General features: G+C 54.0%; 1 protein-coding gene across 3 annotated transcripts; it reads left to right on the forward strand.

Moving 5' to 3' along the window:
- The first annotated feature begins 536 nt into the window (after positions 1-536).
- Positions 537-8,327, forward strand: NLE1 (notchless homolog 1). Of its 3 annotated transcripts, none has more exons than XM_051809209.1 (13): positions 537-572; positions 851-994; positions 1,080-1,175; positions 1,402-1,481; positions 1,739-1,815; positions 3,099-3,196; positions 4,585-4,777; positions 5,226-5,361; positions 5,721-5,767; positions 5,921-6,123; positions 7,020-7,179; positions 7,271-7,341; positions 7,455-7,815. In XM_051809209.1, the coding sequence occupies exons 2-13, from the start codon at positions 900-902 to the stop codon at positions 7,492-7,494; spliced, it is 1,296 nt and encodes a 431-aa protein (XP_051665169.1). In that variant the 5' UTR covers positions 537-572; positions 851-899; the 3' UTR covers positions 7,495-7,815. The 3 variants fall into 3 exon arrangements, with proteins under 3 accessions (XP_051665169.1, XP_051665166.1, XP_051665165.1); XM_051809206.1 differs by lacking the exon at positions 7,455-7,815 and adding an exon at positions 7,822-8,327 and having other exon boundaries at positions 543-572; positions 1,080-1,297; XM_051809205.1 differs by lacking the exon at positions 537-572 and having other exon boundaries at positions 585-994; positions 1,080-1,297.
- Positions 8,328-12,389: the final 4,062 nt, after the last annotated feature.

The raw sequence follows: 12,389 nt of genomic DNA on the forward strand, positions 1-12,389 counted from the left end.
TACTAAATAATACTAGTAATAATAATCCAGGCTAAAGGACTAAATTACAGGACATGTCAGAATTGGCTGGGAAAGGGGTAGAAGGGCAGGGCTTGGTGCTGTAGTGCAGTATTGAACTGTGCATGCTTGAATCCTCTTCTGTGCAGGAATTTAACCCCTCACCTGTTCTTGGTGCGAGGCTGACTCAGTTTTCCAGCTGGGCAGGATCCAGACTAGCCCGTGAGGGTGTTCAGGGATTGGAGGCCCCAGGTTTGGGTGTGAATGTTGCACAGGGCTGAGTTCCTTAAGCTGTTGTGCTGTCTGAGGTGGATGTGGTCACGCGGAGTGTGAGACTCGGCTGACCTTGAGTCGTTCTGGGTCTAGTTTTGGTACCGAACCCCGGAGGTGTGTTTTGGAAGGGCACCAAACCCCCTCGTGTGGGCAGCGCGGGCGGTGCCCCGGGGGAGTCTCGAACCCGCGGCCCAGGGTCGGCGCTGCCCGCCGGCCGCCAGGGGGCAGCAACGCCGCGCTCGGCCGCTCCCGCCGTGGCCACGCCCCTTCCGGCCCACGTGGGGCGCGCGCACATGGCCGCGGTGAGCGGGAGCGGGGAGTGGGGTCGGACTGCTGGAATTCCACGTGGGATGCTGGGCGGGTGGGGATGCTGGGGCGCTCTGGGGTTCCCCCGTGGGCCTCCCGCTGACCCCACCCCTCGCGGGGTCCTGCTCAGTGCGGGGGGTTTCTCCCTCCCCCGGTGTCCACCCCGGGTCCCCCCGTAGCGGCTCCTTCTCCCCCACGCGGGTATCGCTGCCCGGGTGAGGGGCTGTCCCCGCTGCCCGGTGGGGTTCCCGGCCCTGAGCGCGCTGTCCCGCAGAACATGTCGCCGGACGAGGATGTGCAGCGGCTCCTGATCCAGTTTCGGGATGAGGCAGGAGAGTCCCTGGGCTCGCCCTTCGACGTCCCGGTCACCATCACCCCAGACAAACTGCAGCTGGTCTGCAACGCCCTCCTGCAGAAGGTGAGACCCCTCCCGAACTGCCCCGGCACTCCCGAGCCCTACCCGGGGCTGCCCCTCGCTTCCTCACCTACCCTTTCTCCCGCAGGATGAGCCGGTGCCTCTGGCCTTCTTCGTCCACGATGCCGAGATTGTGGCGTCGCTGGAGAAGACCCTGGCGGGGCAGAGCGTGGAGACGGAGAAGGTGCTGGACATCATCTACCAGCCGCAGGCGGTGTTCCGGGTGCGGGCGGTGACGCGCTGCACCAGCTCCCTCGAGGGGCACACCGAGGCCGTCATCTCCGTGGCCTTCAGCCCCACCGGAAAGTACGAGGGTCTGCCTGCAGGCAGGGGGCTCGGGGCTCGGCAGCAGCTGCTCTTGTCCTCTCCTGGGGACACTGTGGTGAGCTGGGGTCTTCATCCTCTCCCAGGTACCTGGCAAGTGGCTCTGGAGACACCACCGTCCGCTTCTGGGATCTCAGCACGGAGACACCGCAGTTCACGGCCAAAGGTGGGTGTGGGGTGTCCCTCAGGGACCCCCTGCCTGCTTGGGGGACAAGCAGAGCAGAGCCTGGTGCTGCCTGAGCTGTGTAGGCAGAACCATGGCTTGGGGAGGGAGGGGCTCTCTTTGATGAAGTGGAAGAGGGGCTGTCCAGGAGGAGCACAGGAGGTTCCCCCTGTCTTGTACTTCCTTGGAGTGGCTTTCTGCTGGGACACTGAGGATAATCACAGCTCTCCACTCATGCCCACTCGTGCTCTCTCTGCCAGGTCACCGGCACTGGGTGCTCAGCATCGCCTGGTCACCGGATGGCAAGAAACTGGCCTCGGGCTGCAAGAACGGTCAGGTACGTGTTGGCTCCCTCTGTGTGGGGCTGGGGGTCTGTGGGAGCTTGGAGACCCTCTGCAGCCCCATTCTGAACTCAAACCAAACTTGGTGAAGGGCTGTGGGGGATTAGGGGTGAAGGCTTGTGTTTCCTGGGCTGTGAGGGATGTATCCAGTTGTTTGGAGCAGGATTGCTGTGCCCCAGGGGAGCTCTGTGTGTGGATGCATTGTGGTATTGCAGGTAGTGTCTCCAGACTCTGGGCCAGGCAGAGCTCTGGCTTTGTCACCTTGTGGACCTCTTGTTGCTGAGTTCTGCTGTCTTGTGGCAGATGTTTTTCCCTCCGTGCAGGAAAGAGTCCAGGCTCTAGATGTGGTCCTTGGCAGGCGGCTCCATCACAAGGGAGGTGTCTGGATTGAGAATGGTTATTGCCCAGCCAAGCCAGGGCTGCTGTTAGTGTGACCCAGACATGCAGCAGCAGCCTGTTTTGCAGCGTTCTCACGCAGATACAGCCAAATTCCCTCTTGTAGGAATGTGAAGGGGGCTGTACCCTGGCTGTGGGGAAGAATGTGTGTGCTTAAGGTGCAGAAATGCCTCGGGAAGTGGGAGCACTCAGCTAAATGTGAGTCAGGAACTTGCTGAGCTGTAGAGGGGCAGTGGCTCACTCTGACCTTTGAACAATCTGGGAGCAGTGAGAGCAGCCATGGAACTGCCAAGGTTGTGATTCCATCCCCAAGACTGGGCCAGGGTGGTTCTGCTGTGGTTTGGTGCTGGTCTGGCTTTAATCGAACCCAGGGAGCTGCTTGTCCTCTCTTTCCCTATTTTTCCCAGGTTCTCAAGTAGGAGATGACTAATACCTTGGCTCTTTAGATGAACATTTATGTAGAGAGAGAATCAACAAGAGAAAACCAGCATGTGTCCCACCCACAGAATCTGATAATAAGCAGCACTTAGCGCGCTGCGGCTTTCGTCGGGCTCTGCAAACACTCACTGAGTCTCTGGCACAGGGTGGCTTTTTGGGGACCTGTATCCGTTTTGAGTTGAGTCAGATAATTTAGTCAGATAATCTGTAGCAGCAGCGCTGTAGGCAGAGAGGAGGGCAGTCAGCTCTCATTCTTTTGGGTGTCAGCTGACGGCTGCAGGGATCTGGAAAGGCACCCAGCCCCCTTCCCTTGCTCCTCCCTGCCTCTACCAGTTTCAGCGGACACCAAGGGACACCTTTGCTTCCTAAATGGAGCTCCAGCGTCCCCGGGATTCACATGATGTCTGTGGCCTGACGCGACCCTCTCGCTTCCTCTCTTGGACAGATATTTCTCTGGGACCCAGCCACGGGCAGCCAGATCGGCCGGGTGCTGTCTGGCCATTCCAAATGGATCACATGTCTGTGCTGGGAACCGCTCCACATGTAAGTGAAGGGCCAGCCCAGCCCTTCCCCTTGACTCCTATGGAAAAGAGCAGCCTGACCTGAAGGGCATTGCTCCTGTTTGCCTCTCTCCTGTTATGGGAAAAAGCATGTGCAGGAGAACGGCTCCCAAGGTGGGCTGGGAAAAATGTGTCCAGCTGGGAGAGCCAGGAGCCCCAGCCATGAAGTCACTGCCAGGCTGTGCCTCTTTCCCCCTGTGTAAAAGACATACCTGCCTCTGGAAAGCACTGCTTTTGTGGTGCTGGACAAATATTTGGTGTGCTCCTCCATGGCATGCTGAGCTGGGAGCAGGGAAGCCTGGAGGTCCCCAGGTGCAGGCTCTGCAGAGCATTCCCTCCTGCTCTCCTGATCCTGCTGGCCTCTGTCATCCTGTTTGTTTATCATGAGAGATGATTAACTGTGCAATCCCCTTATCCCTTTGATCAGCTAAAGCTCCCTCTGGGAGAGGTGGGTGGAGGGGGCAGTTATAGCCAATAATCCAAGACGTTATAGAAATAAATAAAAAAGAAAGAAAAAGGGTCCCTTCAGTGCAGGGGCCTGCAAATTGAATTTGCCAGTAGGAAGCTCTAGCTATTTGCAAACAATTAACTGGATTAGCAAAAAATGATTGTAAAGGAGCAGGAGGAAATGGAGAGGAGAGACATGACCCTGGCAGGCCTGCACTTCTCTCTTCTCCAGCCAGTCCCAGTGCAACGGGAGGGGCTGTTCTTCCTCACTGCTCCTCATGGCACCAGGCTGAGTGATGAAGGTGTTGTGCAAAGGACAGAGGGTTGTGGCTCCCCTGTCCTTGATGGGTTGTGCCAGCTGCTTCCAGATGTGTTAAATTTGTCCCCCTAAGCCACGTGGATGGACGTTGCTCCTTTCGGTCCTGCCAGCACAGGAGCACTCTGTCCACAGGCTGGAGATAAGCATGGCATAGGCAGGGGAGCATCCAGTGCATTCCCAATGCCACTGGTCTGCACTGCCTTGGTGAGGCTGGTCCCCTGCCCAGGGCTCTCCCCAGCCAGTGCCTGGGGAAGGTGCCAGTTTTGGGGTGCCCTCTTAAGCCAGCTGGTTAAAGCTGTGCCCTGTGCAAACAAGGTCATTGCCAAGGGCTCAGGTGCCAGGTTTACCCTGGATTGATGCCTCCAGTGTGCAGCCCAGGAGCTGGTTTGGAGGAAGCATTTGTCTGCCTCTCCCCTGCTTTGTGGGACTTTGGTCTCTGTAAGTCAGTGCTCTGCCCCTGCCTGGCCTCTTGCAGATCTTAAGCCAAAAGACAGTTGTATTTTATTGACTTCTGGACCCTTGAATCCGCTGGGGGTGGTGGGGAAAGAGCTTGGTGGAGGAGCTGTGTGCGCTGCACAAATGGATTTGATCTTCTTTTTCCCCAGAAACCCAGAGTGTCGTTACCTGGCGAGTGCGTCCAAGGACGGCAGCGTCCGCATCTGGGACACACTGATGGGCAGGTGTGACAAAATCCTCACGAGCCACACGCAGTCGGTGACGTGTGTGAAGTGGGGGGGCGATGGCTTGATCTACTCCTCCTCCCAGGACAGGACCATCAAAGTCTGGAGGAGCCAGGATGTAAGTGAAGCAGCAGCCCCGGGGCTGTTGGCAGAGGGGGCTGGACACAATGTGTGGTAGCTTTGTCTGCTCTTCCTGGCACAGCTTGTGCCCTGGAAAACAGAGCTGCAGAGCAGGTGCTGTATCTTCTTGACTATCAAAACCTGTTGCTTGACACAATTTGGAAGGGGTGGCTGTTGTGCAATATTTTCATCTCTAAGAGCATTAAGTGGGGCTAAAAGCTGGAAACATCCCGGAGGCAACCTGTGCTGGTGGGTGTCCTCAAGCTCCTGTGGGAAACTGATTCCTGAAGCTCAACTGTGTCATCTCTTCCCTGCCGCAGTCCTGGCTGCTGCTTGGGCGAGAGGGTTGGGAAAGTTTGACATGTGTCCTTGCAGCCCGGTGGGTCTGGTGGGTGCTGGCAGCCTGGCTGGCTGCCTCCCTCCCTGAGGGGTGGTTGTGTCCCCAGGGGGTGCTGTGCCGCAGCCTGCAGGGCCATGCTCACTGGGTGAACACCATGGCCCTGAGCACCGACTACGTCCTCCGCACCGGGGCCTTCGAGCCCGCCGAGGCCACGATCAACCCACAGGACGTCAGCGGCTCCCGTGAGTGCAGCACCCTCTTGCAGGCCCGGGGAGGATAAAGGGGAGGCCTGATACCATGTTGCCATAAGCCAAAGCAACCTTGGGAGCTGGGAGCAGGTCCTGTGCTCCTGTTGGTCATGCTGACAGCTGTGATCTTCCTCGCCCTTGCCAGGGCTGAGCAGTCTGGGGGATGGGAAGGTCGCTCTGTTTCCAAGGGCTTTTGCTCCCAAATTGCCCTTGGCAAAGAGGAGGTGGGTGAGAAGTCACAAATGCGTCTGCTTGGCCCACGGAGCCAGGATTGGAATTGGCATCTCAGGGTTATAAAGTTTCCTTTCTCCGGATTGCATATCTCTCTTCCCCTCTCCTTTTCCCTTTCTCAGTGGCAGAACTGAAGGACAAGGCTCAGCAAAGGTACAACCAAGTCCGGGTGAGTCCCCTTTGTCCCTGCTGTCGTTTCTAACACTGCCACTGGTGGAAGCAGTAAACGTGCACAGTGGGCTCTGGGCCCCAACACTGGTGTGCTTCCGAGCTCTCCACACCTGGCCCATACAAGACTTGGGCTCTTTCCTCCCTTTCTCAGGGCCAGGAACCAGAAAGGCTCGTCTCGGGGTCAGATGATTTCACCCTGTTTCTCTGGAGACCAGCAGAAGACAAGAAGCCACTGGAGAGAATGACAGGCCACCAGGCATTGATCAACCAAGTCCTCTTCTCGCCAGACACCCGGATAATAGCCAGTGCTTCCTTTGACAAGTCCATAAAGCTCTGGGATGGTAGGACAGGAAAGTGAGTTGTTTTGTTCTGTTGCAGAGGTGGTGCTAGTATAGGGTCTGCAGGGGTGGGCTCCAGTGTCATTGCCAGCAGCCCCCTGGTGTGTTCAGCATCTCAGCAGCCTGAACTCATGCAAAGTCATTCTGCTGCCTCTGTCTTTTTCTGCCCTTTGGAAGTCCCTTGTCTGGTTCTTCTTGTGTCAGAGGGTCTTCTTGTGCTTGGCTGTGTGTGTGCAGTGCCACTGCCACCCAGCCACAGCACTGCCTGGCACCTGTGGCACACACAGTCTGCTGCAGGGTGAGTTCTCTGAGCTGCAGTGGGATGGGATGTTCCACTCAGCTGATCTCCTGAAGATGTGTGTGTTGGGCACTGTAGACTGACCCAGTTTAAACAGTTCCCGTGCCAGAGAACAGCTTGTTCTGGATGATGCAAATTCTTGTAGTTACAAGTGGTGCTGTTGGTGTTTGGATGCTCCTGGAATCCAGCTTTTAGCCTTCAGCTGGAGTACTGGTGAGCTCTCGGGGCAGCAGTCCTTCCCTGCAAAGCAACCTTTATGCTCGTGAGCTGGGCATTCCTGTCAGTAATTTTAAAGGTCCCTCTAAATCCAGGCTGCTCGGCCAGAAAAAGGAAGAACACATCTGTGCAGTAAGGCTGTAGCGTTGCCTGCTGGGTAAGAGTTTCTTGGCAGATGAGGTGAGATGAAGAGTCATCCTCCAGAAGGTTCTGAGCCCACCTGGGAGGGTTTTTAGATGGACTGAGCAACCTGTGGACTCTGTCTCGCAGTTGACTGGCTGGGGTGTGCTGAGCATCTTGTGACTGGGCTGGTTTGCTCACGGCTGGAGAAGAAACAGGAAGACCAGGGCAGGTTTGGAACAAGCCGTGCTGCTCTAACAGCTTGTGCTCTGCCCCAGGTACCTGACGTCGCTGCGGGGGCACGTCTCGGCCGTGTACCAGATCTCCTGGTCGGCCGACAGCCGCTTGCTGGTGAGCGGCAGCAGCGACAGCACCCTCAAGGTTTGGGATGCCAAGACAAAGAAACTGGCCATCGATCTTCCTGGCCATGCAGATGAGGTGAGCTGTTTGGTTGAGGTGAGGTGTTGGTGTTTGAGAGAGGCAGGAGTGACTCCTCCTCCCAGCAGAACTGTCTTTTCCGTAACATCAGGTGTATGCAACGGATTGGAGCCCGGACGGACAGAGGGTGGCGAGTGGAGGGAAGGATAAGTGTTTGAGGATGTAAGTAACCTGTTGTCTGTCCATAGAGGATGTTGCAGCTACTCCGTGTGTCCCTCAGAGCCACAGGCTCCTTGCAGAGACCTACATGGTTAGGGCATGATCTGTCCTTGCAGAGAGCACAGCGCTGGGTCACACTCTGGCTTGGAGACCTGACCTCCCTCAGGGCAGGAGCTGCTGCTGTCCCCTGGCAGCTGACTAGAAAGCAGAGTCCCTGCAGCTGAGCAGTCTGGGTGAAATTTGACTCAGATGTTTTGGCTCCTGGAGAGGGGAAAGAACATTTGTACCAGTTGGTCAGACCTTCATTTCTCACCTTGCTCCCCTCTCCCAGTTATGCAGACGGACAAATTCCTGTGAGCTGGCTGCCATTTGACCATGGCTGGTGAACCCAGTCCCTGGGCCCTGCTGTGCTGCTCCCGTATGGTGCCTGTGGGCAGCACTGGTGCCCAACCACAGGGACAAAGCAGCTCTTTCCATTTGCAGATGGCGTCGATAGGAAGAGAGACACGAAGCTGCTGGTCCTGTCCTCGGCACAACGTGCCTGGAAGATCTCCAAGGGGAAGGATGACGGAGGCCGACCCGAGCACGACTCCCTGTTCCTGTTGGCGACTCTCCCTCTTGGACTCTTTCCTTATATTTATTTAAGGAAATTTTAATTCTAGTTCTTATTAAGAGCTGTGCTTTGCAGGATGATTTCCTCTGAACATTACAGGAGGGATATCTCATCTGCCTGCATCTCAACTGGCTTTTTATTGGAAATTCAGCCTCACAGTAGCCCTCTGCCTTGAAAGGGGCAAGTGAAGGGCAGGGATGGCTCTTGCCCTTTCTTGGCTGTGTGAAGAATCCTATGGAGAAGAGGGATTTAGTGGGAACTGAAAGGGTTGTCCCTGTGTGACCTTCAGAGAGAGAGAAGTGGGAAAATTCAGGACATCAATTACATTGCAGAACTGTGCTCGGCTGCGTGTCTGGGACAAAGATCTGCTGCGAATAAGGTCTTGAGGCTTCTCCTTATTCCAGTAAGGTTTTGCCTTTCCACTCAGCCCACTTCCCTGTGGGCTGTGCTGAGCATTATCTGTGGATTCTCTGCATCCACAAAGGATAACTCCTTCACTCGTCTGTTCAGGGTCCAACGTGCATGGACTTCAAATGACTGCTGGAGCTGTGCAGAGTTTTCGGGTCTCAACAGCTCTTGGAAATGGGGAAATGAGACACTTGTGCCTCTGAGCAGGGGAGGAAGCATCCATTTCCCAGCCACCGCTGGCTCAGGGGGGAAGGAAGGATAGGGTGGGGAGGGGGAAGAATGGAGCTGGCATTTGGGGTGGTGTTTGTCCCTTGCCCTGGATATGTGCTGACAGCAGGACTGGGACTGTCACAGTAAATGGCAAAACTTCCATTGCACAGAGTTGGCTCCTTCTGGAATTTCTTAAGTGCATTTACTTGCCCAGTGGGTGAGAGGGATTCACACTATCAGTTGTGTATTTCTAAACTTGCTTATGAGCCTTTTTATAAGTCAGTTCAGGCTTCCAGCCATCATGAGACGAATAGACCTGGATTTATGTTTTATTTCCAGGATGCTTATGAAACAGTGAAAATCAAGATGTGATTACTAAGGAGCAGACAATTATATTGTCAAATTTAGTTGCAGCAGGTTAATATGAAGGTCAAAACATTCTCCATATCCCTCATCCTGCAGTTGCTACTCAGTGATTACAACAACTCAGAGTGGGAGTTTGTGTCTCAGATGCTTCCCAGCTGCAGAAGATGCATTTTAGGACTTTTTTCCTGCTGGCAGGATTGCTTTGGAGAATTAAGAGGGGATGGTGCAGTAATGGCCATTTGCTTGTTTGCAAGTGTTCAGGAGAGAAAAAGACTGGAACAAAGGGTTAAATCTTTGATATGGCTGAGAAGACAATTTGTGGTTCCTGTTGTTAGTTTCTCTTTTTGCCAGTGAAGTCAGCAGGCTCTGTCTTTGTGGGATCTTTTGGAAGACCTCAGTATCCCCTAGCTGCTCTTTCATTAATGTGCTTCTTCACTGAGGTAAATGTTGTGGGACAGGGTGATTTAAAACTGTAGCTGATAATTCTGCCTCCCCAGACTGCTGTGCCCTTGGGAAGGAGAGGAGCAGGTCTCTGGTGGTGGCCAGGAAGTGTGCCTGTTTTGAAAGTTTTTTGGGATGCTTGTGCTAAAGAAAACAGTCCACCCTTGGGAATTCAGCTCTGTGTCCCCAGGTCTGACTTGCTGAAAGCAGCAGCTCCTGGTGTGGCTCTTTGCAGGGGAACAAGCATCGTTCTCTGCTTCCTTCCCTGAAGTGCTGCACGGGGTCACTGTGCCCTGTCAGTGCTGGCTGTGTTTTGTGTTGGAAGCAGGGATGTATTGGAGCTGAGGGAGGCAGTCCTGCCTGTGGGAGCTGGCTTGGCTGTGCATGTGTGTAGGTGTACCTAAAATAAATCAGTGTACCTTGTCCCCTGATTTCCAAACCAAAGCAATTGCTGTGCCCTCTGGCCGTGCTCCTGACATCCCTTCAGACTCTGCTTCTGTGACATTTGGCACCAAGCAGAGCCTGGTTAAAACCCACCTTCCTAATGCTGGAGCAGAAGGGTTTTCCAAAGGGAAGTGAGACCTCTTGAACACAAAAGAGAGGGCCTTGCAACTAAGTTTACACCAAAATAAGCTCTCTTGCCCTTAATCTTTCTCTGATCTGATAGCAGGTAGATTTTTGAACCACGCTCAGTGATGGGTTTGCATGTAAACCAAATTGTATTTTCTTATCCAAGCATCTGCTACTATTTTTATCATTCATACAGCACCAGCCTTCATACATGCTAAGTGCTGGCCCCGCTCCAGCTGTATTCCTGAGCAATTCCCTAACACTCCTCCCAGTTTCATTTGAATGCGGCACTTCCCGGGCCTGGCTCTGCAGTCTCCCGCCTGGAGAGCTGCTGCCCTTCCCTTCGGAGCTGGCTCCTTCTTGGCAGGAGGTGCTGGAGAGCTGCTGCCCTTCCCTTCGGAGCTGGCTCCTTCTTGGCAGGAGGTGCTGGAGAGCTTCTGCCCTTTCCTTCGGAGCTGGCTCCTTCTTGGCAGGAGGTGCAGCGGGCTCGTGACCTCCCTAGCTCCGCCGGCGCTGGGGGTGGGAGCTTTAATTAGCCGATTTTGGGAATTGCAGATGCAAATTAGGGCTGATGGTTGTTATTAACCGGGAAGACGTTACTTTTTGTTAAAAGGACAAATCTAGAAGGTAAGGCTGGAGCTTTCTGATTGCTCTTCTGGGAATGGCAGCACTAGCCTCTGCTGAAACAGCTGAGCTTTTCCAGTGCTGTGTGAAAAGAATCTCAGGATCTGTTCCTGTGTTTCAGTCCAAGTTCCTCCTGGGTTACTTGTTAAACATCCCACACAGGTTTTCCTACCACAGGGGCGTTATTTTTCACTGGTAATACAAGAATAATTTTAAGCATATCCAGAAACTGTCCCACAGAGCCCTCTGACACTTTCTTCTTTAAAAGCTGTGATACCACCATTAATTTTGTTACAAGTCCCCAATGGGAGGACAGTGATGATAAGGACTGGGAAGCGTGCCAGTCCTCTGAGAAAGGTTTACCTGTCTAATAAATTCCTGAGTATGATGGAGGGAAGGAAGGGATATGATAAGAACACCTAGAGTGAAGTAGATCATTTGGGATAAAGTTGAGGTGAGCAGTGTGGTGCCAAACTCCTGCCCTTTGGAGGCTGATTTAGATAAGTGAGGCTTTAGAATCCTTATGAAAACTGTTCTTGGGGCTGTGTGTCCTGCTTATCCATGCAGGAGGGCTGGTAAGTGGTGTGCATGTTGTGCTTCCTGGGTTCTGGGTCCTTGGAGCCACACGTTTTCTGCTTGACTCAGATGATCTCTTGAACATTTTCCCGGATCTGTAATTTAATTTCCATGTGCATGTTTATAGCCTGGGGAGAGAGAAAAGAAAAATCTTTCAATGAATGGGAAGAAAATGATATTCATTCATTTGTCTGCACAAAAAGGAGCTTCTCTCAGCTTTTTTTGGGTCAACCCAGGCACTGTTCAGATGATGTTTCTACCTCAAGGCTGCATTTTGGCAGTATGGCAGAAAATGGCTTGCTGTGAAGACCATTAGTGCTTTTGAGGATGAAAGGTGTTATGGAAACTCAGGACAGTGATGTCTGTGTTTTGGGGAGCTGCTACCAGATGAAAATGTACTTCTCTGCACTCGGACAAGCAACCTGGAAGGTGCTAATGTCTTCCTCGATGCTAATTTCTAGCTCTTGTGATCAAGAGCCCTGTCTCACACCTGAGGGACCAATTGGCTGAACCGATGTAGTGCAGCTGGGAAGGAGCCACAAAGCCATGTCTAGTGCTGCTCTTCTGTTTCCTCCACTCTGACTCTGTAAATCAGTGGTCCTCACCAAGCTATGGGTTGCCAGTGGTCTCTGTCAGGGGACTGTGGCTGTTGCAGAGTGTGCTATTAAAAATGAACAAACTCAGGGCACAGTATCTGTGCTTTTGAAGGTTGATTACCCGTGGTACTGGTGCCCAGTATGCTGGGTGTTTTATTGTCCTGCCACGTGGCTGTCAGAGCGGTGCATCCCCCCCGGGGGCTGCAGGGCTGCTGCCAGCACTTAATGCCAAATATCCATGTGGATTCCTTGAGGGAGGGAGGGAGGGAGGGAGGAGCAGCAGGAGCCCCATGGGGTTATCCTGCATCGCTGTCCCAGTGTCTCCAGTATCGAGGCTCCCTTGGGGAAGGGCAGGTGAATTCAGTCTGTTCTGCCTCTGGCCCCTTTTGGCAGCAAAAGCAAGTGAAGGTGCTGTTTGTAAATAGGTTTATTGTAGTCTGGGTGCTGGAGATACTGACATCCCAAAACTCTCCTGGACACCAATCAAGGCCCTAGCTCCAAGGAGTGACCCGCATGCAAATCCCTCAGCCTCCTGAGCGCTGTTCCAGAGCTCAGCCTTCAGATCCCGCTCGGATCCCAGTGCAGCGTGTTTAGTTATTCCGGTCAAACCTCCCTGCTGCTCCTGGCTGTTTGTCCTTGCTGTGCTG

This window comes from Manacus candei, unplaced genomic scaffold (genome assembly GCF_025592945.1).
Source record: "Manacus candei isolate 608988 ecotype Guabito, Panama unplaced genomic scaffold, ASM2559294v1 h1tg000076l, whole genome shotgun sequence".
NCBI classification, from domain to species: Eukaryota; Metazoa; Chordata; class Aves; order Passeriformes; family Pipridae; genus Manacus; species Manacus candei.